General features: G+C 44.7%; 1 protein-coding gene across 6 annotated transcripts in view; it reads left to right on the forward strand.

The window, feature by feature from the left end:
- The window catches only part of EVL (Enah/Vasp-like), a 114,958-nt gene that overhangs the window by 32,694 nt on the left and 54,722 nt on the right, over nucleotides 1–27,542 (forward strand). Inside the window, exon 1 of one of the 6 annotated variants that reach the window (XM_081097879.1) lies at nucleotides 25,648–25,757. The exons of 4 other annotated variants lie outside the window; for them this stretch is intronic. In XM_081097879.1, the coding sequence (XP_080954005.1) occupies nucleotides 25,747–25,757 (11 nt within the window). In that variant the 5' untranslated portion in view covers nucleotides 25,648–25,746. Of the gene's footprint in view, nucleotides 1–25,647; nucleotides 25,758–27,542 lie in introns of those variants that run through there. One more of the 6 variants, XM_081097882.1, reaches the window with a different exon arrangement.

Here is a 27,542-nt window from a genome sequence, read left to right on the forward strand (position 1 = left end):
CAGTCCCATCCCAGGAGCACCTGGTTGGAGGAAGTAGGCAGTGGGTGGAGAGCCGAAGGAGAAAAACAAAGCAAGTGTGGGGGGGGCGGGGCGGGGCAGGACAGACACATCTCATGGACTTGGCAGTTCCACCTGTTTGTCTGACAAGCCATAAGCAAAATGTTATTTTGGGAAACAAATAATTTAGCTCTTGGGATGGCAAAGTGGATATATTTAAAAATACCAGTCTATCCTGCATTATTAAATGTGTTACCGTTATTGTTGAGTTTTACTTGAAGAGAGGCAGTGCTGGGAATTGGAGTCCAGAGATTTGAATACACGTCATACAATGTAAACTTAAAAGCTGTGATCGGGATGAGCCACTTTATTTCTCGAGACCGCAGTTTCTGTGCTTGCGGGAAAAGGCTACTCTGAGGATAGTGTGTAAGACAGAAGTGTATAAATTATAAAGTTTTGCTATAATGCTTGTACTTATAGTTTGGAATTAGTGGAAGCTTAATCAGTTAATATGTAACCAGTTCAGTCTCATTCCCATGCCTCACACTTCTTGCACAGCACAGTCGTCATCTCATGTTACAAACAAGGAGTCAAAAGGAAACTAAGGCCAAGGCATGGGAACAGCCAAAGTGTCCTACGAGAAAGGACCGGATAAAGAAATGTCCATCTACACATGGACTCAGCCATAAGAACGGATGAAACAGCGCCATTTGCAACAACACGGAGGGACCTTGAGAACAATATGCTAAGTGAAAGAAGTCAGAAAAAGTAAGAACCATGTGACTTCACTCATATGTGGGATATAAAACTGAAACTCATGGTCACAAACAGCAGTGTGATGGCTGCCAGAGGGAAGAGGTTGGGGGAGAAGAAGACCCTAATAGATGGTGAAGGGAGAAGCTTTGACTTTGGGGGGTGGGCACGCGGTGCAATATACAGACCTTGTAACATAGAAACCCACACTTGACACCTGTATGTTCATGTTGACCAATGGCACCCCCAAGAAATTTAAGGAAGAAAGAAAAGAAAGGAAGAGAGAGAGAGAAGAGGGGAGGGGACTTTAACTGGACTCGGTGATTAATGAGTCCAGAACAGGATACCAGCCTGGCTCCACACGCTGCTTGTCTCTACTTAGGATAGTTGCAAAAGGTCGCACCTGCTGTGTAGGTTCTGGAAATTTTGTCCATGTCTTTTTAGAGCTGGGGAGGGCCTTTTTGCTGATAGCAGAACATTCATTCAAAAAACACTTCCTGGACGTCTACTAACTGTAAGCCATAGTAAAAGGTGCAAATATGTGTGATCCTTCGCCCCGCCTTCAGGAATTTGCTGTCCTCAACCAACACCAAAAGCATGGGGTGGGGCAACCAAGGCACAGGAATGCCGGTGAGGTGGGGTAGATCCCATTAGCGGTACTGCTGTGGTTCTGCAGTATTGAGGGGTACGGGGACTTTCAGGAAGATCTGAGTCTTGGGGAAGATCTGAGTCTTAGGGATGCCTAGGATTTGGGTGGATGAAAATAAAGGGAAGGGCTGTTGGGAGCAGTGCAGGGGCTTAGTCAGGGGAGTGGGCTGATAAAGCCCAGGGAGGAGCGACTTCCCTCCTTCTCCTCAGGGTTACCCATGTCTGATTGCCTTTTCCTCATGACTGGTGACTTTCTCTGCCCTGAAGTTCACTGCCTTGCAGAGGTAAGCACTTCACCTTCAGGGACCATGTGGTCGGGGACATCTGCTCGGTGCTCTGCAGCACTGGCACCTTTGGTTTTCCACTGGCCTTGTTACCTGAGCAGCTTGGTTAAGCTCTTTGCGCTTCAGTTTGCCTCTCTGTAAAATGGGGATATTACCTACCTCCCAGAGTTGCTGCATTGATTAAATGAGATTACTTGCTAAAGCATCTAGCAAGGTGCCTGGCACTTAGTAGATAATAAATTAATTCCTTTAATTTCCCTCAAGTAGCAAAGCATTTAATTAGACTAATGAAATCCTGTTCTAATCTAATCCTGATTAGAAATTGCACAGGAGCCAGAAGAGAGGCCTGACACTCAGGTGGGGCGCCTTGGACTCCCGTCTTCCTGGGTGCTCAGACGCAGAACTCCAGAATGCAGTCCTTGGATGACAGTCCTGCTTGTTGAAATTTTATGACACAATGAACCAACTGTGATGTGACTAATCAGCTGAGAGCTTGGATCTGGGCTTGGTTGGCACGCAGATTCTCTGGCCTGAGAGATTAATTAAATTCCTTGCAGTTGACAAACTGGGACTCTAGTGCTTTCCGTCTAATTACGATGACACAGCCAGAGCCCACCACCAAGTGTTGACATTTCCCCAGCGCCGGCATAGCAGTGCATGCTTGGCCTCACAGCTCTTTATTTCCAGAGCCTGGCACAAGATACACATGTCTGTTGAACTGTGTGGACTGCATTGACAGTTTGATGTGTGAGGTCTGTTCCACTTGGGGGAAGGGGGACAAAGTGAATTCCAAGTGAGAGCTCAGGGGTGAGCACCCTTCCAACCAGAAGCAGCTGTTTTAGAAATAAATGATGGGTAATTCCTGGTGGTTCCGTTGGTCTTCAGGGGAAGCCACTGAAGAGCTTCAACTTGGGGATCCTATGGAATCCTTTTCCCGGTAGGATGCTCTCCCATCAGATGAACTGGAGCACTTCCAGAGCCGCAGAGTGAAGACTCCACCTTCGTGACTCTCCGCCTTACTGAAGACTGAGGGAAGTAGAGGTCCCAGGGTGGAGGCAGGTGGACACACATGCTATAGTTGACAGAATCGTTATCCTGGTGTTGGTAGGGACGCTCCTGATAACCAGATCTCTGGGGTGAATGAAGTGCGAATCAGCTCATTCTGCCCTGGGTGAGAACTTAAACACAGCTTGTTTCAGAGAAGGGTGGCAAAGAGAGGGCTGTCTCCCAGTCCCTTACCCGGTGGCAGTATAAAGCCCTGTCCCTTGCCAGCGAAGACCTCCCTGGCCTGACTGCACGCTCTCTGGGACCTCGGTCGCAGGAGCCTTCCCTCTGCTCCACACTGATTTAGTCTGGGATCTACGCACACCCTGTGGTTTCCCTGGCTCCAACCCTATGTTTTCTCCCCATGAAATCCTTCAGAACCCAGCGCTGTGCACACTTCCTTCAGGAAACCTTTTTCCACTCCAGCCCACATGAAGGTCTCTTTTTTTTTTCTGAACTTCCGTACAACACGGACATATAGAAAATACTCTAGGACTTAATTTTTCTGTCGTATTTCCCTGACTTGATTGAGGGTTACTTGAAGGCAGAAAGAAGGTTTGATACCTTGTCATTCCACCTGTCACACTTGAACAGAGCCGGATGCATCGTGGCTTCTCGGCACTTCTTATTTATTCACTTTTATGGGCTTTTTTTTAAACCTCCTGCCACATGCCATTGTTATAGGCCCTAGGAGGGGAAATGGCAGGAAACAAGGCAGTTGCTGCCTCTTGGGTGTCTGTTCATTTCAGCGCATGAGGCATGAGTGGGATTTTGAGGGAAAATGAGTCTGCTGAGTAGTTTGCATGGGCAGAACTGGTCCAGGCAGCAGGTCAGCAGCAAGGACTAAAGGGGGCCACATGGGAGATTTTCAGAGCTGTGGGGATTTACAAAAGGGTTTGGGCTAGCTGGCACCAAATATGAAGTTTAACAAGTCCTTGCGTATTAAAATGTAAACTTTCTGGTTCTTCTAGATCCAGATACAAACCAGACACGTTGCAAGTGTAGGCACATGTCCCAAGACCTGTTATCACCTCCAATTTCCATACCAGTCCTGAGGCTCGGTACTGCTCACCTGACAGGCATGTGCCTGAGAAGATTCCGGGAATAGCTCACTCTCCAAGTGACACGGTTTGCTTCATTGGGAGAGCTGGGAATTGGATCTGTCTTCTAACTGAAAAGTCCATGCTTGCCTTTGGCACTCCATACCTGCCTCTGACCCTGATTTTGTTGTTCTCATAAGATTCCTAGGAGATCGCTGCTATTACTGACATTCTGGTTCACAGATTGTTTTAAAAAGCAAGGTGTGCACTGGCTTAACCTCTCCAGCATCACACAGAGCCGGCATTTGAACCCAATTCCACCCGACTCTGGGGCCTGTGCTTTGGACGGCTCTTAGTCACGCAGGAGGCTGCATGGGAAGCAGAAGGGCCTGTAGACAGCTGTTTGACAAACACTGTGCACCCCACTCCTCTGGGCAAGGTCAGTGTGGGAGCATGAGAAATCTCGAGGGAGTAGAGGGCAGAGGGTAGGAATTTTGCCCCTGAACTTCCCACATCTGTTTGATGAAGGAACTTTTATTGCTTAACACTTAATTTTTAGTTACGCTCAGGAAAATACTGCTATAGTTGAAGGGTAGTCTGAGTGTGGGAATTAGAAATGGGGAAGAAGAGAATCTTTAGGCAAAATACATAATGGAAGAAGATAAGAGTGTGAGATTCGAAATCTCATTGGAAGGTAAGTTCAGACTCCTGCTCTTATTGGCTGTGTAATTTGGTGCAAATTGTTTATTCTTTTTGGGTTTCACTTGCCTAATATGTAAAACTAGAGGCCCGGTGCATGAATTCATGCACGGGTGGGGTCCGCTCGGCCCTGCCCCCAATCTGGGTGAGGGGGGCCATTCAGGGGGAGGGGCCGAGGATAGTTGGAGGGCTGGCCCTGCCCCCTGGTTGAACTCCCAGTCAAACTCCGGTCAAGGGGACAATTTGCATATTAGCTTTTTATTATATAGGATTGGTTCACTGTGCGGAAAAGAGTGATTACATATGCAAAAATGCTTTGTAAGCAGTACAACTGAAAGTTTTTGGGTTTTTTTACTTTTCCCATCACCATTTATCCCCTCTATCCCCCTCCAATCTCCCCCTCTCTCTTCCCTGCTGAAAGGTGTTTTTTTTTTGAGTTGTTCATGTTTGTCCCAGTACCTAGCACAGCACCCTCCAGCTGTTTGAAGGGCAGTTAATGGTTGTTGGATGAATGAGTGGTCTCTGGGTTCTGTAATTGGTCTGTTGCAACTGAAAATATTTTTCATTCAGTTTAATTAAGATATAATTGACAGTGAATTTTTAAAAAAATATATTTTGATTGATTTCAGAGAGGGAGAGAAGGATAGAAACATCAATGATGAGAGAGAATCATTGATCAGTTGGCTCCTGCACACCCCCTACAGGGGATCAAGCCCGAAAGCCAGCATGTCCCCTGACTGGAAATTGAACTGTGACCTCCTGGTTCATAGGTCAATGCTAAACCACTGAGCTACACAGGCCAACTTGATATAATTACTCTTGATGTGTCCATGATAAATCGGACTCTTTCTCAGGACTGCCAAGAGGAGAAACTGCTGCGATTTCACACACCCATGCAGTTCTCACTGATGGAAAGAGCTGAGATGTGCAAGGACATTCTTGGATCAGTCTTTTGTTAGCACCTGGGCAGAGAATGAGTTGGAGATCATTCTGATAAGTAAAACACTGTGCAAAGATCAAGTACTTTTTAAAAAGAGAGAGGCAGGTAATTTTTTAGCATGCCTATCTCTTTCCTCTACTAGCATTGTTATTCCTAGAAAGATACTGTTTGCCCAGCATCCAGTTTAGAGAGGAGGGTTAAGAAGAGGGGAACCAGTAGTCCATTCCACAGTGATCTGACCTGGCCCAACCCCACACCCCCTCTTTGGGGGTCACACAGGACTCAATCCCTTGGCTGTGGTGATTGGTTTAAGGCAAGCATGTCAGACTCGCAGCCTGCTGGCACACGTTTGACATGCTTGGTTTAAGGGAAGAGTCTTGGGCTAGATCTGTGAGGAAAGATGATGCTTTTTCTGGGATCAAGAGCTGTGTGGGATGATGAAAGCCTCAAGTCATTGGTGGTAGCCTCCTGGTACCAAAGCCAGCTGATGGGGTAGAGTCCAGTGATGGCCAAAGAACCGACTTCTCATGGCATCACTGAGCCCGGGCTTCAGGCATCCGGCCCTGCTTAAGCCAGGCGTCTCCATGAGGGGGGCTGTTTTTGCACTATATGAAATAACAGATTCCACTTTTTTTCCCATCAGAATCTGTCATTTACAACCTAAAGAATTCCAAATAATATAAAACTGCGCAGGATAAAGAAAAAGCAGACTAACACTTGTACCATTTTTTCCTCCTCTGGAGGTGACCACACTGATCATCATCAGAATCGTCAGACCACATTGCAGTGTTGTGTTTCATCCGGGTGTTTAACAGAGCACTGTGGCCTGAGACACTGGTTTGGACTGAGTTGTGTCCCCCACATTCATAGATGGAAGCCCTAACCGCCAATGTGACCACCATATTTGGAGATAAGGCTTAAGAGATAATGAAGATTAAATGAGGTGAGGAGGGTGGGTTCCTGAGCAGTGGAGCCAGTGTCCTTATAAGAAGAGGAAGACACCAGAGAAAAGGCCATGTGAGGACACAGCAAAAAGGTGGCCCTCTGAGCCAAGGTGAGAGGCCGCAGGAGAAGCCACACCTACTGACGCCTTGACCCTGGCCTTCCAGCCTCCAGAACTGAAAGTACATTTCTGTTGCTAAGCCGCCCAGACTGGTATTTTGTTACGGCAGCTCGAGCTGACGAATGCAGGCACATTTAAAAGAGAGAGAGGAGGGTGGCGAGGGCACTCAAGACCTTATCTGTGGGACAGTCCGTGGAGGGCTTGCCGTGTGCTTTTTGAAGAAAAGGCAGGCTCAGCTGGTGTGGCTCAGTGGTTGAGCATCTACCTATGAACCAGGTGGTCACGGTTCGATTCCCGGTCAGGGCACATGCCCAGGTTGCAGGTTCAACCCCCCAGTAGGAGGCCTGCAAGGAGGCAGCTGATCAATGATTCTCTCTCATCATTGATGTTTCTATCTCTTTCTCTCCCCCTTCCTCTCTAAAATCAATAAGATATATATTTTTTTTTTAAAAAAAAAATATATTTTAAAGAAGCAGAAAAGGCTGTGTCAGAGCTGAAACAGCTGTTCGGTAGTCTCTGGTCCAAGCTCTAGGAGGCACTTTTTTGGACACAGCATTTACTTTTCACTTTCCTGCAGCAGACGTGTCAGGGTCCCTTGAGGCATTTCCAACGGGAAAGGGAAGTAATGTTTACTGAACACCCTCTGTTCGCTCTCATTCATTCAGCACTAGACCTTAGGGATCCAGCCGGATAGCTTCCGTCTAATTCAGCTATTAAGTGCCAAGAGCTCCAGTTACAATATGCTATTTAATTAACACCACACTCAGCAAGTTAGAAATATACTCCCTCACAGATGAGGAAACAAACCTAAAAAGGGTCAGAACGGGGTCATGGTCCCCAGGACCTGGTCTAGAACTCAAGGCGCCTGATTCCTGTTCTGTCGCTCCTGTTTCCTGGCCCTGGGAGGCAGGAGGCTGGAAGCTGAAGCGGATGGGGGAACTGAAGGCGGCCCGAGGGCCCTGGCTCCCACCGAGAGAGCCGGAAGCACTGCGGTTTAATGAAGCACCACATTGGCCATGCCCCATAGAATTAAGAGAGAAAAGAAATTAAAATCTAAGGAGTTGTGGCCACTGGAGAGAATGGTTAAGCACAGGCAGAGCAAATATGGCAGGTTTGAGACCAACTGCTCTCATCACGCTGTTCTCTGGACAGATTCAGCTCCGGAGGGCTGTGAGCACCCGCCCTGCCCTCTCCGGGCAGGAGCCAAGGACCCAGACAGGCAGGCTGGTGGGCCACGCCTCCTCCCTTGGTTTGAATGCCCAAGCGTCTGGATGGCCAGGTCCTGAGGCACAATCAGTGACTGTCTTAACGGAGAGCAGGCCAGGCCGCATTTCCGCATTTTTATTTCACTTGTCCCTTTGCACCCTTAAGAGTTTTTGTTTGTTTGTTTTTCAATAAGCTGGTTTTAGTCATTGAAAAATTAATAACTGCTTATAATAAAAAGTTCAAAGAGAACAATGACAGAACTTCAAGATCCTTAAACACTCGGGTAGGAAGCCGCCTGAGACGGTCTCAGATACAACCTAGGACCCTGTGTGGCCTGGGATTGTGTGTATGTGATGCTGTAAAGAGAGGGGATATGGCTTTGTTTACTGACAGACTAGAAATTCAGCGGCAAGGTTTGGGTTATTGACTACCTTTATGACTTCCTTTGGGTTCTCTTGAATATGTGCTGCCTCTCCCAAAAGCAGAATTCCTCAAGCTCAGGGGTCGTCTCCTCCAGTTTCCCCAGGAGGCCCTGGACTGACTGCAGGTAACGAGCCACAGGAGACCTGAAGGGGAAGGATGGGAGGGAGATGACCCCTCGTGGAACTACCCTGTAATCTCAGCTTTCCTACTCTCCCATCATTGGTTAGGATGAAGTTCAGTCGTTTCCTAATGTTAAAAATCCTTCTTAAAGTGGAACTTTAAGTAAAATGAATGACTAGGCCGAACAGGTTGGATAAAAGAATTGGATTTACCGGTATTGAATGAACACGCAGGAAAGTTCTAACTACACGACACCTGCAGTCCATCCCCCCAGACCAAGGCGGTGGTGAGTGGTTCCCTGGCCTGGACTTGGTCTGCATCTGAACCCACACTGTCCTCCCTGGCTTGGTGTCCAGGCGGCGGCGTCACTTGCTCCCACTGGTCCCGGCCCCTCTGCGTGCTGGCTCCTGGCCCCGAGACGACTCGGCAAGTGGCTCAGTGCATGGCAGTTGTGTTGCCGGCACGATGCTCCCTTCCATTCTTACAAGCTCCTTTGTTGCTCTGCTTTCTCCCCTCCCTGCTTTTGTGCACTTTGAAAATCACTGTATTTTTCCTCTTTGAACAACTCCTTACCCCTGTTCCTCATAGGCCATGGGGTTGGTGCACCTCTCCCCCCGGCTGGCCCGGCCTCCTCTCTGACCTGCAACAGGCCCCTCCGCCCCTCTGTGGGTGGACGATGTCTCTTTCTCACTGGTCCCCAGGTTTTGACTTTAAGCACCAGGGCAGAGAGTGGGTAGCGTGTGGCTGCTCACCTGCTCCTCAGAAAACTCTCCTGACTCCTACGCAGCGAATGCAGTTCCCTCCCGAGGAATTCACTTTATGTGATCTTCCTGCCCTTTGCTTTTCCGTTTCCCCTCCCGACCAGAGAGTTTACATGCTAGCACACACCTTCCTGGGCCATTAGAGACCAAGCGGACAGGTTTCTCCATGGTGCTTCTCTGTTTAAGTTTTCATTACCTTCACTACCTCTGCCTGTGTGTTTAATTTGTTTGGTCCATAAAATCACAACCTTAAATTTATGGTGCTATTACTTCATTAATAATATATTAATATAGGGGGATGAGGACACGTTTGTAATACCTTAAACAATAAAGATTTAAAAAAATATATATGAATATATAATGTGCAGTCACATGTGTTTAGAAATAGTGGCACTTGTCTTTGAATTTGTATGCTTATCTATACTAAAATAAGGGTAATATACTAATTAGACCAGACATCCTTCCAGAGAAAGCCACGGTGGCAGGGTCCAAGGCAGAGACGGTTAGGGGCAATCAGGCCGACAGGGGAAAATAATTAGGGGTGATCAGGCAGGCAGGCAGGTGAGCGGTTGGGAGCCAGCAGTCCCAGATTGAGAGGGGGGTGTCCGACTGCCAGTTAGGGATTGGAGAGGGTGCAGGCTGGGCTGAGGGATCCTCCTCTCCATGCACGAATTTTGTGTACCAGGCCTCTAGTTGTTAATAAAGGTCCCCCTCCCATTGCTCCCTTGAACTCCGAGCCCAAGAAAACCATCAGTATTAAAGGAGGAAGTAGTGTGGGTTGACTAGAGAGGATACTTATGAAGATGTCAACCTGTGTTTCAGAACTCCTGGGTGTAAGGTTATGTACTGCTGAGCTGTGAGATGCAAGACCTGTCCTTCACACCAGGCATATGCCCCCTCTTATAGCCAAAGAATAGTCTGAATAATTAAATGATACAATGTATCTGAAAGTTCTTTGTATGGTGTAAACATTTTAAAAGGCAGAGGGATAGATGGGCAGAGTGTGCTGTGTACAGACCTGGGTTCCAGGTGGCTGCCACTTACTAGTTGGGTGGCCTGAGCCACTCTGCAAACTTCAGTTCCCTCGTATAAAATGGAAATTATGGTAATAAATGTGAAGAACCCAGTGCACAGTAGGTGCTCGTTAAATGTCTTTAAAAAGAGATTGTTATGAGGCGTATATCCTGGAGGTAACATTTTAACTGGGTGTTGCCAAATGGATTTCACCATGGACTTAGACACCTATAAACAAATGTGTCTGTCTTGATGAGTTTTCCCATGTATTTTTGGTGAGCTGATTTTTTATTTGTGTGCCAGTAATAACACCTGACCTAGAAAATCCTCTGAAATCTTTGCTTTAGATTTGCAAAGAGTAGGACGTTTCCTTTTTTTATTGACGTGGAATTGGCATGCAATGTTACATTAGTTTCATGTGTACAACTACTGATTCGACATTTGTAGGCATTGGGAAATGGCCCCATCTGTCTCTGTACAGAGTCAGTTCAGTCTCATTGGCTGTATTCCCATTCTGTGCGCTACATCCCCATGACTTATTTTACAGTTGGAAGTTTGTGCCTCTTGATCCCTTTACTCATTTCGCCCCCTTCTCGTTTTCCCTCTGCTCTGGGAACCCCCGATAATTCTCTGTATCTGTGAGTAAGAAGAGAACATATCTAAGGTGGGGCTCAATCAGTCATCATTGATGGAGAACAGAGGAGAGTGAATAGTGGTGCCACATTCCCCAGAGCAGCACTACCATAACCACCAGTGCAAGCCACGTGGGGAATTTAAATATTTAACAGCCCTGTTAAGAAAAATAAAAAGAACAGGTAAAAGTAATTTTAATGATGTATTTACTATATCCAGAATATTATAATGTCTACATGTAATCAATGGGAAAATGATGAATGAGCTATCAATGACTTTCTTGTATTAGGTCTTTGAAACCCGGCTTTTACACTGACTTCACTTCTCTAGAATTTCCAGATGTGTGCAATATTCATTGATTCGCATTGATGTCGGAAGCTTCCACATACTCTGTGCACTGCTCCTAGCTCCTCTGTTGCTGACCAGTGGAGATGCGCCTTCTTCAGCCCCTTCAGCTGTGGGCTCAGTGACCCCCAACAGGGGAACATGCTGTGACAGAGCTTTGGTAGCGAGCCCTGGGCTCAGGCAGTTCATGTGCTTTTGTGGAGGGACAGTGACTTTTTGGAGATCAAGAGCACCTTTGAAATATTAATGAAAAAAAAATATTAATGAAGTTATTAACACAGTCCCCTGGAAGTGCAGCATGCTTTAAACCACAACACTGCAGGCAGTTTCAGGGGTTGTGTGGAAGCCCACCTGTGCACCTCAGTATAGAACAGAAGGGGCTGATGTGCGCCCATTTATGGGGAAGAAAAGGGGCCGGTAGCCTCACAAACCTGCCTGAATGTGTGAAGGATAGCAGGGAAAGAATATACTCGAAACTAGTACCAGCAGTTGCCTCTGGACGGAGAGATTGGGCTTTGCAATGGGAAAAGGAACTCTTGCAAACGCTGATCCTTCATAGTCATGACTTTCAGTGCAGTTTTTCTGTAGACCTTTCCTGCACACAGGTGAGCCACAGTTCCTTAGAACCACTGCTAGAAATCCCCGGACAAGGGAAGCTGGCGCCAGTCCCAGTGGTCCTTCGTGTTATTAATAAGGCCACATGCACCCTGGCCAGTGTTTCTCAGTGGTTTGAACATTGGCCCACACACCAAGGTGTCTCAGGTTCAGTTCCCAGGCAAGGGCGTGTTACCTGGGTTGCAGGTTCGCTCCCGGACTCTGGTCCTGGTGTGTGCAGGAGACAACCAATCGATGTGTCTCTCTCACACCGGTGTTTCCCCCACACACACTTCCCACCTCCCTCCTACTCTCTCTAAAAAGCAGTGGAGCCCTAACCAGTTTGGCTCAGTGGATAGAGCGTCGGCCTGCGGACTGAAGGGTCCCAGGTTCAATTCCAGTCAAGGGCATGTACCTTGGTTGCAGGCACATCCCCGGTGGGGGTGTGCAGGAGGCAGCTGATCTATGTTTCTAACTCTCTCTATCCCTCTCCATTCCTCTCTGTAAAAATTCAATAAAATATATTAAAAAATAAAAAAAATAAAAAGCAATGGAAGCCCAGCTGGAGTGGCTCAGTGCACCAAGAGGTCGCAGATTCGATTCCTGGTCCGGGTGCCAGGGTTGTGGGTTTGATCTCCAGTAGGGGGTGTGCAGGAGGCAGCTGATCGATGTTTCTCTCTCATTGATGTTTCCATCTCTCTCTCCCTCTCACTTCCTCTCTAAATAAATAAATAAAATAAAAAGCAGTGGGGAAAATATATCCTGGGTGAGGATTAACGAAAAATAAATAGATCAATAAAGGCACGTGTTGAGCTCCACACCCCCCTGACAGGCTTCTCTGACAAGTGGGATGTTCTGCTTTTCAGCAGTCTTTCCCAGTCATTTTAAATCCAGTCTTCATAAGCAGAATAGAAATGAGGAAAGCGAGACCCAGATGAGGGGCTGGGCGTGCTGGGTGGCCTGCTAACCGAGTCTCTCACTGCACAGATGAGGACACTAAGGCCTGAAAGGGAAGTTGATCGCCTGGGAGCCGAGAGCAGATGGCATTTGTCTCCTGACTCCCAGCTCAGTGCCATGTCCGTCTAGCACATGCCACTCGGCACACATCTGTGGGCGATTCCTGCCAAGCATGGCAGCAAATTTGCTTGAAACATCAGTCAGGAAACTTGGACAAAGATTTTTTAAAGATTTAGTTTGGGATTTTTTGTGAAAATTAATTTATTAACAGAGTAATTATAATTCCTGTCCACCTAGACCAGTGGTCGGCAAACTGCGGCTCGCGAGCCACATGTGGCTCTTTGGCCCTTTGAGTGTGGCTCTTCCACAAAATACCACGTGCGGGCGCGCACGTACAGTGCGATTGAAACTTCGTGGCCCATGCGCAGAAGTCGGTATTTTGTGGACGACCCATACTCAAGGGGCCAAAGAGCCGCATGTGTCTCGCGAGCCGCAGTTTGCCGACCACTGACCTAGACTAAGGAACTAAGCCATACCAGCTGCCTTCCTAATAATAGTTTTCAGTGGCCGTGCTGGGGACAGTATTATTGGCCTCCGGAAAAGAGAATTTTAAATAGAAAGGGCCCTGTTTTTGGAGCAGGGAGTGCTCTTAAGGTGCTTCTGTGGTTCCGTCGCTATCAGGACAGGCAGCTCCGGCTCCTACGCCTTCCCACTGTCAGCCGTGCTGCGCTGTCAGACCGGGCTGTCTGTAGGTGCAGGTTCCGTGGTCCGCCAGCCGTGTACCCGCGGTGTCTAGCACAGTGCATGTCTTCTATCAGGGCCCAGCACATGCTTGTTAGGTGAATAAACCCTCACGTAGGTGCAGTGTTTTTCACTTTGCCAAGCACTTTTCCGCCCGCCGTCTCCTTGCTCTTCACCAGAACCCTGTCAGCAAGAAAGGACTGGTGTTGTGTCTGCCCTTTGTAGATGAACACACGTTAGAAAGGAAGAGGGGGGACTGTGAACCTCAGTCCTGACTTCCTTCTGTAGCACCCTCACCCCCCCTCACCCCATCATCCGAGGAGCTTGGGGGGTTGAGGTGTGGGGTGAAGGGCCAGCAATTAATGAAGTGTGACTGTTTTTCTGCTCTGTGCTGCCCTGGGTACATTAGTCAGACTAGCTCAGCCGTGGTGTTCGCTGTCCCTGCATGTCTGTGTCTGTGGTTCACCAGTGGAATGAATTATGGAATGAATCGATGAATTCCTGGAATCCAGCGGGGCACTGATGAACGTAACCAGCCTTGACAATTTTTCCTCCAGCGGTATTCCGAACCTCACGAAACCCAGGTTTACTTCCAGCCTAATTAGAGCAGTAGGTCACCCCAAAACAGCTCAGAGCAGAAGAGACTGGTCTGATTTGATATGATTTTTTTCCCCATCTTGTCATTGAAAAAAAAAAAGTGTTAACATTTCTATAAGAGGCTGCCCTTGTCTTTAAAGGCCTCTGCGAGGGTAAGCCTGCAAAATTGGAGACCCAGGAGACAGTGTATACTGAAGGAGCTATTGGGTTATCTGTCCCTTGGCAAACACAGAGAATAAAGCGGGGACCTGGACCAAGCTTCAGGAGGCTCGGTTTCCAAATTCAGTTTTGCAACCACTATTTTGAGACCTTGGGCAGATACCTTTCTTTCACATGACCTCAGGCTCTTCGTGAAGCCATTAAACCCACAGACAGAAACAGGTCATTTGTACAAAATAGTCAGGGTTGTGGGCCATCTTTGGCAACCATCCAAAATCAGAGTCAACGCAAACGTTGGATCCAACCCTCTACTAACACAGATGTGTATTACACCTGCAGTCGGCTCGGTGGCTTCTATCACAGCAGGATCGTCGTCCCTATGGCTTCTCCTCTGAAAGCAAGAAGCATGCAGTGTCCACCATGGACTCCCAGCACCTAGCACTGGACCTAACCAGCTCCCAGGAGATCACATACAGAAGGGTTCTTTCTTTCCAACAAGCTCCGTTCCACAGGCTCAGAAATAGTATTCACATCTTCCTCCCGTCTCCCAGACTGGACAACCTGGTTTCTCGGTCAATCCTCATGGGTTTTAATTCCTTTTGCTTCAGCATCTTAGCCACCCTCTCAGAATGCTTCCAGGTTGCCAGTACCTCTTGTATTGGAATATCAAAAACTGATCTCAGTATTCTATGTGTGGTCCAGGCTGGAGAGAGAATGGATTACATACTCTACAATCTGAATCACAAAATAAATGAATCAGGTACCCAATCACTGTTCCTGACTCAGGTTCTGAGTTCTGATGATGAGACATGTATATGACACCAACAAGCTGGCCTTGTGATTTTTCAAGATGACTTACAGAGATGTTGGACACTTGGGTCAAAAGTCCAGAAGTAGGTCCAGACAAATATGTCACTTGGTGTTTGATAAAGGTGCAAAGGCAATTCAATGGACTCAGCATTGTCTTTTCCACAGATGGAGTTGGAACAATATGCAAAATAGGCCCCCAAATGAACTTTGACCTAATCCCCATACATTATACAAAAGTTACCTCAAAATAGGTTCTAAATCTAAATGTAAAATATAAAACTTCTGGAAGAAAATTTGGGACAATCTTCACAACCTAGGGCTAGGCAAAGGGTTTGCAAATGTGACAGCAAAAGCTCCATCCCTTATATAAAGGGGGGAAAATAATGACAAACTGGACTTCATCAAATTAAAATAATTTTGACTTGATCAAAATTGAAACTGTTATCCTGTGAAAGACACTGTTAGGAGAATGAAAAGACGAGAGACAGACTTCAGGAAAATATTTGCAAATTACAAAGGACTTGTCTTGAGAATGTATAAAGAACTCCCAAAACTTAACAGTAAGAAAACAGCCCAATTTTTTTTAAATGGGCAAAAGACTTGAATGGACACTTCACCAAAGTGACTATATACAGATCGCACATGAAAACATGCAAAGATACACAGCACCATTATTCATTAGAGAAATGCAAATTAAAATTATAAGGAGAGCCTAGCTGGTACAGCCCAGTGGTTACGTGTCAATCCCTGAACCAGGAGGTCATTGGTTTGATTCCTGATCAAGGCAAGTGCCTGGGTTTTGGGCTTGATCCCCAGTAAGGACCATGAAGGAGGCAACCTATCAGTGTTTCTCATCAATGTTTCTCTCCCTCTCCCTTCTTCCTCTCTAAAAATCAGTAAAAACTTTTTTTTTAAGTTTACATCCCATATAATCTCATTAGTATGATATTCTGTACAGTGGGGCCTTGATTTACGAGTTTAATTCGTTCCAAGACCGAGCTCGTTAAGGAGCTCGTTAACTCAAATTACTCTATCAACTCAATGCAAAAAATCAGCCGAGAGACAGCTGGTATCTCAAAAAACTCGTTAGTCTGGACACTTGTAAGTCAAGGCACCACTTTAGTAGAAAATGAGAACAGTTCAGGGGTTGCTGGGAGTAAGTGGTGGGGGAGGGTGTGACCTCTAAGGGACAGTTAGAGGGGGTTTTGGGGGTAATGAACTTTAGCTTCTGTTTGTGGTAGTGGTTACGCAGATTCATCCAGGTGTTCCATTCATAGAAATAAAATCCAATCAAACCAGACCAAACCAAAAGTTCTGAGAAACAAACAAAAAGCGCCTGTAATTTGAATGATGAAAAAATGGTTTCTTATTATGTTCCTTTGGTTTTATTTAATTTGTAGTTAACCAAAAGTAGCCAATGTGTCCTATTTCTTCAGATGCTCACTAAAACCATTGGAAATCATTGAAAGGGGGCAAAAGGTTTGGAAACATTAAAGTACTCAACACATAGCTTGAGAAACAACTAGTTCTCAGGTCAAGTTCATGTTCTTGTCTTGAAGCCTGAGCACTTGGACTTAGCTGCTGCATTCTGCCAGAGTGCCCTGCTTCGTTCCTTCTCTTCACATTCTAGAACTGAAATGACTTGACAGTTGTCATCCTCCATGAGGTCCTTTCTACTAGTTTCTGATGTGAGCCAGGATGGTGGGACGATTTTCTTCAACAATCTCAAAGGCCTATTGTTAATTCATAACCCATTTTATTTTATTTTTTTTATTAAATCTTTATTGTTCAGATTATTATATTTGTTCCTCTTTTTTCCCCCCATAACTCCCCTCCTCCCAGTTCCCGCCCCACCCTCCGCCCTCACTCCCCACCCACTGTCCTCATCCACAGGTGCACGATTTTTGTCCAGTCTCTTCCTGCATCTCCCACACGCCTTTCCCCGCCAAGAATAGTCAGTCCATTCCCTTTCTATGTCCCTGATTCTATTATAATCACCAGTTCATTCTGTACATCAGATTATTTATTCACTTGATTCTTAGATTCACTTGTTGATAGATGCATATTTGTTGTTCATAATTTGTATCTTTACCTTTTTCATCTTCTTCCTCTTCTTAAAGGATACCTTTCAGCATTTCATATAATACTGGTTTGGTGGTGATGAACTCCTTTAGTTTTTCCTTATCGGTGAAGCTCTTTATCTGACCTTCAATTCTGAATGATAGCTTTGCTGGATAAAGTAATCTTGGTTGTAGGTTCTTGGTATTCATCACTTTGAATATTTCTTGCCACTCCCTTCTGGCCTGCAAAGTTTCTGTTGAGAAATCAGCTGACAGTCGTATGGGTACTCCCTTGTAGGTAACTGAGTTTATTTCTCTTGCTGCTTTTAAGATTCTCTCTTTGTCTTTTGCTCTTGGCATTTTAATTATGATGTGTCTTGGTGTGGTCCTCTTTGGATTCCTTTTGTTTGGGGTTCTCTGCGCTTCCTGGACTTGTAAGTCTATTTCTTTCACCAGGTGGGGGAAGTTTTCTGTCATTATTTCTTCAAATAGGTTTTCAATGTCTTGCTCTCTCTCATCTTCTGGCACCCCTATAATTCTGATGTTGGTACGCTTGAAGCTGTCCCAGAGGCTCCTTACACTATCTTCGTATTTTTGGATTCTTTTTTCATTTTCCTTTTCCGGTTGGGTGTTTTTTGCTTCTTCGCATTTCAAATCTTTGACTTGATTCTTTCGCTCCTCTGGTCTGCTGTTGGGTGTCTGTATAATATTCTTTATTTCAGTCAGTGTATGCTTAATTTCTAGTTGGTTCTTTATCACAACATCGAGGGTCTCATTAGATTTCTTGTAGATCTCATTAAGTTTATCCGCAGTTTCTAGAAAATTATTGAAAGACCTTAAAAGTGCAGTTTTGAGCTCTATATCCTCCATTTCTGTCATGTTTCTTTGTATCCGCATTTTTTGTGCTTTCTTGGTGCACCCCGTTGTGGTCTTTGTGCGCAGTCTTGTTGTAGTTAAGCCTTGATTGTTGTCGCTTATACTGGGGGTGATATGACCTCCAGGCCAACTGGCTATGGGAATCAGCTGTGTCTGCAGTGGGAGAACTTCTGTGCTGGATCTCTAGGGCGGTGCTAATCTAGCATTTATCTAAGGCTATCCCGAAAATGCCTCTGTGCAGGGCTTGGGCGGGGCGGGTCCCCGGGATCTTCAGGGCGGCCTGGAGTGAGCAGTTATGGCTGTTCCCAGTTCCGTCCCTAGGGGGGCTCTGCCTCACAGAGTCCCAGCAACCGCTGCAAACCTCTGAGAGAAAGCTGCCTTCGAGTTCCAAACGAAGCCAGACAGTCCCGCTTCTCCCATTTGAGTCTGGGTCCTTAGAGACTCGCCCGGATCTGGAGCTCAGAGCCTGAGACTCCCTCCCAATTGAAACAGACAACCGTGCCCTCAGCCGCCAGCCCGCTCCGCATGCCCTCCACACTTTAGTATTTGACTTCAGCACTGTGCCTCCTCTGAGTCTCGGTATGCTATTCTCTTTCCTCCTAGTTGTAGAACTTCCACTCAGCCAGCCTTCCTGTGGTTCTGGATGATGTCCGTTCTGTCTTTTATTTTATTTTTTTTTTCGTTCTGTCTTTTAGTTGTATTTTTGAAGTGGTTGTTTGAGGCAGCAAACTCCGGCATTAACCTATGCTGCCATCTTGGTTTCCCCCATAACCCATTTTAAAGCGTTCTATTTAGGTCTGCATTTGGGGCATTTTAAAACCATGGCTTTATTGAGATATAAAGTTTACCCACTTAAAGTGTATAGATTAAATAGATAATTAAATAAAATCAAAACAAATAAAGTATACAGGTCAGTGGGTTTTAGTATATTCAGTTTGCCACCATCATCACAATGAATTTTAGGACATTTTTGTCACCCCAAAAGGAAACCCACTATGTAGCAAGAATTGTGGTGGGCATGAATGGTTCTGAAATGACTAAAACATGGTAGCCCCTCGCTAAAGGTCAGTGATCCGTGACAACTAAATTGATAATGTTGTAACAGAAGTATCACAGCAGTAGGAATAATTTTATCTATCTTTGGGGTTTAATAAACACTTCAGTGAAGAGGTGATATATGTATTGGGTCTTGAAGGGCAAACCCAAATTGGATTATAATTGTCATGCAGCTTTTTGTTAATAGGTTTGCATAATGTGTCAGTGATGGTAACTAATTCTGTGTAGCCATTTCTCCTTCCCTTTTTTTGCACTCCTAAGACACATGAACCTTGTCATGAAAATTCTCATGAAAAACCAGTATTATATAAGCGCAATTTTTTTATATTTCTTAGTTTTAGACCCTTTTATGCTCAAGCATCCTACCAAGGGAGAGAGGGGTTGATCTTTTTGCAGAAAAAGAAACTAAGATAAGTAACTCTATTAAGTTACTAAGAGTGTCCTTTAGTATAGCTCCCTGACCTGTTCCTACCATTCTGCTTTGCCATTGGACTCTAGACACATGGAAAACGCCTCTTTCAATTCAAGTCAATATAGTTGTCATTTATTGAATATTTACTTTATTCAAGATCCAGAGCCAGATGCCTTAGCATTTAATTTCCTGTGTGAGGTTTGGTGTCCTTCCTTTTCATTTATTCATTCATTCATTCATATATCTATTCATGCAATCAACATGTACCTCATACTTACTATATCCTAAACAGTATAGGAAGTGCTGAGCTCAATTTATAGTAACACAAAACAGGATATTTCTTAACTTTCTCGCTAAATTGCTCTTTGCCAATAGCTCCCATCCTATTTTTCCAACATTTTCTATTGCCCTGACCCAACTGATTTAGGGATTGGTGCTGTACCTGCAATCCATAATTATTAACGTAACCAGTCCTTGCACTGAACAGAGGAAGAATCCAGGGTGGAGAGTGGGGAGTGAATGCCCAGGGACATTATAAAGCATGTCAGTCATAAAGCACGGGCTAGACTCCATATCTCATACCCTGGCCAGAAATCTTTCCACATTTCTTGCTCTTTCTCATAATTCTACTCAAGTGCCTTATGAAAGCTGGGTTGTTGAGTTAAAAGAATGCTCCCCAAAAGTTTACTCTTACCTGTTACGTACTTCTGAAACCAAGAAAAGGCAGTAGTAGTATGTGTGGAGGACAGGAAATGAGGGATGAAAGTGAAAGGCACATTCTCACAGTGAAGGTGTTTACACCCAGGTTAACATCCTCAGGAGCTCCTCACAAAATGAAAAAGAATACCTTTTGGTACTTTAAGAATCGTAAATCTACTTCTGCTTCTGGCCATGACAGACTACTGATGATGGACTTGTTCTCTTGACAAAACAACTATGAAACTGAACAAAATATACAGAACACCTTACTATACGAAGGATACTGAAACTCACAAAAAATATTAAAGTCTTGGTGTTTCAGGCACTGAGCAGGCAGCACAGGATTCTGATCCTTGAGTAAAGAAACACATGTGATAAGCCCCACAGTAGCTCTGGCTTTCTGCTGGAGTCTCTTCTGGTCTTGGCACAGAATAGTGGAGCTCAAGCTAATGCTAATCTTAGAAAGCTCAGGGGGCAGACATTGGAACTCCAGGCTACTGAAATAGCTGGACATTGCAGGGCAGGGCAAGGAAATAGAGAAGAGGAGGCTTCATGGTAAGGGCAAGGATAGCAAAGTCTGTGTAGGTATTCACTTTGGGTTGTTGGCTGAGGGCCAGCTATATGTGTATAGAATGAGGCTATCCATGAGGCTTGGCACAGATTGCACACTGTAGGGCTAACAGATGATTGATGATGCTTAAGGTCATGCATTGCTAGGAGATGCTGGAGATCCCAGTCAACCTGAATGAAGAGACCTTACTGAGCACCTCAGGCGCCCCCAAACAGCCACACCTTAGCAGTAAGGACTGTCCTCGAGTAAGGGTCACACCCTAGGGCTAAGTTTAAAATGGAAATAGAACTTAAAAAATAATTCGTCCAAGCTTCACAGTATCTAAAGGATCTGCCAATAATTTACCTGCCTGCCAGGATAAACTCAATGCCTTTAAAGGAAAACAATACAACCCAGACTCTCTGCAATGTATAATAACAATGTATAGCATACAATCATAAGTTAATGACCATTAAAGAGAAGATGTTGCCTGTATTTAATTGAAGAAAAAAAAAAACAATCAGTAGACCCTGAGGTAGCTTTGAACTTGGAATTAGCAGGCAAGTCCTTCAAAGTTGCTATTATAAATATGTTCAAAGACTTAAAGGAAAGGTGACTATAATGAGTAAATAGACAGAGAATCTCAACAGAGAAATTTAAATTATAAAAAAAATTTACCAAATGGAAATTCTAGTGTTAGAAATGAAACTTTAAAATTCACTGGATGAGATTAAACTTGGCTCGGAGACTGTATTAGAAAGGGTTTGTGGACTTGGAGACTGAGCAATAGAAATCATGAAATCTGAAAACCAGGGAAATAATATTAAAAAAAATAACAGCACCTTGATGACTTGTGGGTAATACCAAAAGATCTGCATATGTGTAATTGTAGTCCCAGAGGGCAGAAGAATAATTCTTGGAGAAATAATTACCAAAAATTTCCCAAATTTGGTGAAAAGCCTTAACTGACATATCCAAGAACGTCAGCAAACCCCTAGCAGGGTAAATATAAAGAACACCACACTAAGCTCATCAGAGTCATACTCTGGAAACCAAAGAAAAAGAGAAAATATTAAAAGTTACCAAAGGAAATGATACATTATATACAGAGGATAACAATATGTGCGATGGCCGATTTCTCATCAGAAATCATGGATGCCAGAAGACAGTAGAACAACGTTTTTTTTAAGTGCTGAAAGGAAAAACAATTCTCAGAATTCTCTATTCAGAAAAAAGTACCTTCAATAATGGAGGTAAAATAAATATTTTTTTCAGATTAAAAAAAAATACTAAGAGAATTTATTGCCAGCATTCCTGATGTATAAGAAATGCTGAAGTTCCTCAGGCAGAAGATAAATTATACTAGGAAACTCAGATGTTTAGAAAAGATGAAGAGTACCAGAAAGGATAAATATATGGGTAAATATAAAAGAATGCTTTATAATTAAATATATATTTATACATATGTACATGTGATCATTTAAAACAAAAATATATGACATTGTATTGTGAATATGTAATACATATGACTACTATACCATAAAGGATAGGAGTGGATTTACACAGTTGTAAAGTTTTTAGATTTTCATGAAATGGTACAATATTAATTCTAAGTATTCAAAGTTAAGAATGCATGTTGTAATACCTAGAAAGACCTCTAAAATATAAGAACGTATAGCTAAAAAGACAATAGTAAAACTAAAATTGAATTCTAAAAGGTATTTAGTTTACTTAAAAGAATGTTAGAAAGGAGGAAGAGAGAAACTAAAAACAGATGAGACAAATAGCAAAATGGCATACCAATAGCCAACCATACCAATAAGTTAAATAGATTAAATACTCCAATTAAAAGATAGAGATGATCAGACTGGATGAAAAGCATATTTTGTCTACAAGAAACACTCTTTAAATACAAAGAAATAGGCAGGTTGAGGATAAAAAGCTGTGTAGTAGGCAGAGCAATGCTACCACCCCACCGTAATCTCCAGAACCTCTGAATATGTTACCTTACATGCAAAAGGGACTTTGCAGAGGTAATTAAAGTTATGGTCTTTGAGATGGGGCAGTCATTCTGGGTTATCCATTGGGCCCAGTCTAATCACACGAGTCCTTAAAAATGGAGTATCTAGCCCTGACCAGTGTGGGCTCATTGGGTGTCGTTCCATCCACCAAAAGGGTTACAGGTTTAATTCCTGGTCAGGGCAAATACCAGAAAAGAAGATAACGCTATGAGATGATTAATATGTTAATCAATATGGATTGATATGTTAATTAGCTTGAGTGTGGTGATTATTTCACAATGTATACATATATCAAAACATCAAGTCATATACTTTAAATATACAGGGTTTTTTTTAACCATTATACCTCAATAAAGATAGGGGGGAAAATAAAATCAAAAAGAAATTAAAATATGACCATAAAAAGAGACAAGAGTGGAGAACCTTTTTCTGGCCATGGTCTGAAATAGATGTTGGGATGGAAGAGAAGTCATAGTGATGCTGCACTCTAGCTGAGAAGATGTAGGAAGGGGCCCTGAGCCGGGGGGCGGCAGGTGGCTTCTGGAAGCTGGAAAGGGCACGGAAATGATTCTCTAGAATATGTGCCCTGACCAGAAGGAAACAGTGCTTGCAACACCTGAGAGCTGTGTCAGACTTCTCACCTACTATTATCTTACAAAACGAAGATAATCAATTTGTGTTGTTACCAGCTATAAGCCTGTGGTAATGTGTTACAGCAGCAACAGGATGGAAAAAGGTATACCCAGCAGATAGCATTAAAAAGCTCAAGTGGCTCCATTAATATCAGATAAAATCAACTTACAGACAACGAGTGCTGCCAGTGATAAAGGACACTTCATACTGAGGAGCACAACACATCAGGAAGATATGAGTCATAAAAGTATGTGTACCTAACAAGAGCTTCAAAATGCCTGAAATAAAAATGGGCAGAATTAAAAAAAATAGACTAATCCACAATCATGGTTGGAGATCTTCTTAAACCTTTCTCTCAGCGGTTGATAGAACAATTAGACAAAAACAAACAAATCAACAACAAACCAGTAAGGACGTAGAAGGTCTGAATGGCCTTGCTGGACCTAATTGACGTTTCTAGAACGCTGCCCCTAATTTCAGAATGCATGTTCTTTCCTTGTGTACATAGTACATTCACCAAGGTAGACCAGATGCCAGGCCTTAAAGCAAGTCTCCATAAATGTTAAAGGCCCGAAATCATACCAGGAAAAACAAAAGAAATCATACTAAGTATGTTGTTTGACCATAGTAGAATTAAATTAAAAATAAATAACTTAACAGCCCAGCCAGTGTTGCTCAATGGTTGAACATCGGCCTATGAACCAGGAGGTCACGGTTCAATTCCCAGTCAGGGCATATACTCGGCTTGCAGGCTCCATCCCCAGTGTGGGGTGTGCAGGAGGCAGCCAATCAATGATTCTCTCTCATCATTGATGTTTCTCTCTCCCTCTCCCTTTCTTTCTTAAATAAAAGTAAATCAAGCTTTCTTTTAAAAAGAAATAATAGTAACAGATGTAGGAAAACACCAAATATTTAGGAATTAAACAAAATCTAAAATGATGTATGGATAAAAGAGGAAATCACAAGGAAAAATAGAAAATATTTTGAACTAAAAGAAAACAAAAGCCATAACACGTCAAAATTTGTGGTTTGCACCTTGTGCAGTGCTGAAAGCCTTGCAGGATACACTGTCAACGTTCAAAGTGCTTTCAGCTCCCCGGTTAGAGCTGATCTTCCTTTTGTACTGCACTCTGTACAGCTGGTTTTAACTCTTCAATAACAACATTTTATTACATCTATTTGCTAACATGTCAGTCTCTTCCTTTTAAACTGTGGGAGCTGTTTTAGGACAAGTGTTGTGTTCTTTTCCATGTTTTGTCTCTAGTTTCTAGCACAATGTGTAACTCTGGGTTCTTAGGAAATTTTGAATGAAAGATTGGGAATGAATGGATCTTATCATCTTCATGAGGACCCTGTGCAGCCCCCTTTCACACTTGAGGAAACTGAAGCCCAGGTTACTTACAGAACAAGTGACACCAGGTTTCCAGTAATCTCCAAGCATGTTCCTTTCAGGCCCTAAGTCACTGACTGAAATATCACCATTAGAGAGAAGCAGCTCCCCAAAAGAAGTGCAAAATGATTACCAGAGCCCGGCCGGTGTGGCTCAGTGGTTGAGCATCAACCTATGAACCAGGAGGTCACAGTTAAATTCCCAGTCAAGGACACATGCCCGGGTTGTGGGCTCGATCCCCAGTGTGTGGTGTGCAGGAGGCAGCCAATCCATGATTCTCTCTCATTGATATTTCTCTCTCTCCCTTTCCCTTCCTCTCTGAAATCAATAAAATAGCATTATGCTAAGTGAAATAAGCCAGTCAATGAAAGAAAAATACCACATGATCTCACTCATTTATGGATAATTAAGACCATTATAAACTGATGAACAAAAATAGATACAGAGACAGAGCAACATCGAACAGACTGTCAAACTACAGCAGGAAGGCCGGAGAGGGTTGCGGGGGCGGGTGGGTAAGAGATCAACCGAAGGACTTGTATGCATGCATATAAGCATAACGAATGGACACAAGACACTGGGGGGTATAGGAGGCTAGGGGAAGGTCAAGGGGAGAAAAAAAAAGGAGACATATATAATACTCTTTGTAATGCTTTAAGCAATAAAACAATTTATATATATATTTAAATGGTTACCAGAGTAAACTATTAAGTAAGCTATTACAACATCATCATGTAGTCTTCTTCTCTGGAAGATGAGTGAGGATGCTTCTGAGGTCTTGGAGCTTTTCATAAAGGCCTGTAGGGAGCATGCGCACTGAGCCCAGATGGGAGAGCCCAAGCCTGGCCCTGTCAGGGGGCTCTGAGATAGGGCTGGAGGGTTAGCAGTGAGGCAGCACCGCAGCCCGGTCCCACCCCAGCCCCTGCCTCTGCAGGAAGCACTTGGAAGCCTGAGGCTGCAACTGTGGGTGGTGGTTCAGGCCCCACAGTGGCTCTCAGCCACCCACGCTGGTGGGGCTCTGCCTGGGAGCCTGTTTCTCCATTTTCTACCTAGCTTTCAGTTTCCAACTGGGGTTTGTTTCCCCTTTGTCTCTGGTTCAGCTTCCTTTTCCTGTTTAGTTTTAAGTAGAGACTGAAAATCAAGTTGGTCCTGTGATCAACGGAACCTGGTAGGAGTACAGGACTCAACTCTTCGGGTTCCCTGTGCTAAAGCCTTCCAGCCATGGCCATGGTGTGAGTACTGGGACCAAAAAGGGGACAGGGGGTTGTCAAGAGAAAACCTAGAATCATAATGGTGTAGAGCTGACGGGGCCATAGAAATCATCCCAGGCCCCCTGTTGTACAGTGGGGAGATCCAGGAGCAGAGCAGAGGGCATAGAACTGACCCAGGGTCACACAGCAAGATACCGACAGCCGGGCACTTTCCCTCTGCTGGTCTGCCCATTGCACGGCCTGTGTCTCTGGATGCCTGTGGCCTTTAATGGCTTCTCTGTGCAGAGGGGGTCTGATCTGTCTAAGATGCTTGTGGTTTGGCTCAGGTGCTATGGATGGTCCTGACTCGTCTCTCTAGAACAGCCTGGAAACATTCAGGTTGTTTTCTCTGAATGCGGAGCAAAGAGGGAAGAACTGAGGTTCCTTTCACAATGGAAACTTCATGAATTGTAAAAACAGAGTCCTGACCTCTGCCTGAGACTTGGACTGCCTGGGCCGTCAGCACCTGGACTGTTGCTATTTGGCACGACTGTGGGCCACAGCAGGGCAGCCTCTGCGTGGTTACCCGGGCGAGGGCTCTCTGAAGGTGACCTTACATCTGACAGGACTCCTCTGCCCTACAGCTAACTCCAGGAAAGATGGTGGGTGATGAGCCAGCTTTGCCTCCTGGGGTTTGGGGCGTTTATTTGATTAACTCATTACGGCTTCGGATCTTAGCATAAAGTTGAAATCCCTGCTTAAAAAGTCCTTCACGGTGTCCAAAGTGCAGTTTTACCAACTTTTATTTTAGAAAAAAGAGAAAGAGAGAAACATCTACTTGTTCCACTTATTTATGCATTCACTGGTTGATTCTTGTAATGTGCCCTGACTGGGAATTGAACCCGCAACCTTGGCATAGTAGGATGATGCTCTAACCAATTGAGCTACCAGCCAGGGCCCAATTTTCTTATTTGGTTGGTCTCACCCTGTGGTGCAGATGAGGAAGGTGCTATCACTGGCTTTGTGGGCAAGGCAGCCCAGCCTGGGCACTTGCTCACAGTCATGTGGGTCTTGAGGAAGGACTGGAGTTTTCCAGGACACTCAGGCTCTCTGGAAGCAGCTGTGTGAGTTGCTAAAACTGACATTACAGTGAGTAGAACTTGCCCGATGATGCTCCGGCGGGCAGAGCCCAGGATCTAACAGGACCGGGCACACATGCTGGGTTTTCATGGCTGGCTTTACTCCTGCTCCTTCCAGCCACTTTTCTATCTTTTTAGTCATTTACCTTGAGGGTTAAAGAATTCGTGGTTGCAGCTGTGGAGAACAGAAAACTCCCACTTCAGGGGCATGCTTACTTCCAGAGTCCGGAGGAACCAAGTCTCTTTCAGTTATAAATGTCAGCTGCTGGCCCTGGCTGGTTTGGCTCAGTGGATAGAGCGCCGGCCTGCAAACTGAAGGGTCCCAGGTTTGATTCCAGTCAAGGGCATATGCCTGGATTGCAGGCTAGATCCCCAGTAAGGGGGCGTGCAGGAAGCAGCTGATCAATGATTCTCTCTGATCATTGATGTTTCTATCTCTCTCTCCCTTCCCCTCTGAAATTAATTTAAAAAAAATTTTTTTAAATGTCAGCTGCTGACTGCAGGGAATGGTCTCAGAAGTAAGTGGGGAGGAAGCCATGCGATATTTTTAAAGGTCTTTTTACTAGTAAATTGTAGAAATCCGAGAGGTTTCCATCTTGAAAGGACCTAGGAGACCGGAGACGGTCTGTCTGCACTCGATCATCTAGGTTAGGGGTGCTTCAGGGCCTTGCCCTCCACCTCAGCCACA

The sequence above is a fragment of the Myotis nattereri genome (genome assembly GCF_964212035.1).
Source record: "Myotis nattereri genome assembly, chromosome: 1".
Lineage (NCBI taxonomy): Eukaryota > Metazoa > Chordata > Mammalia > Chiroptera > Vespertilionidae > Myotis > Myotis nattereri.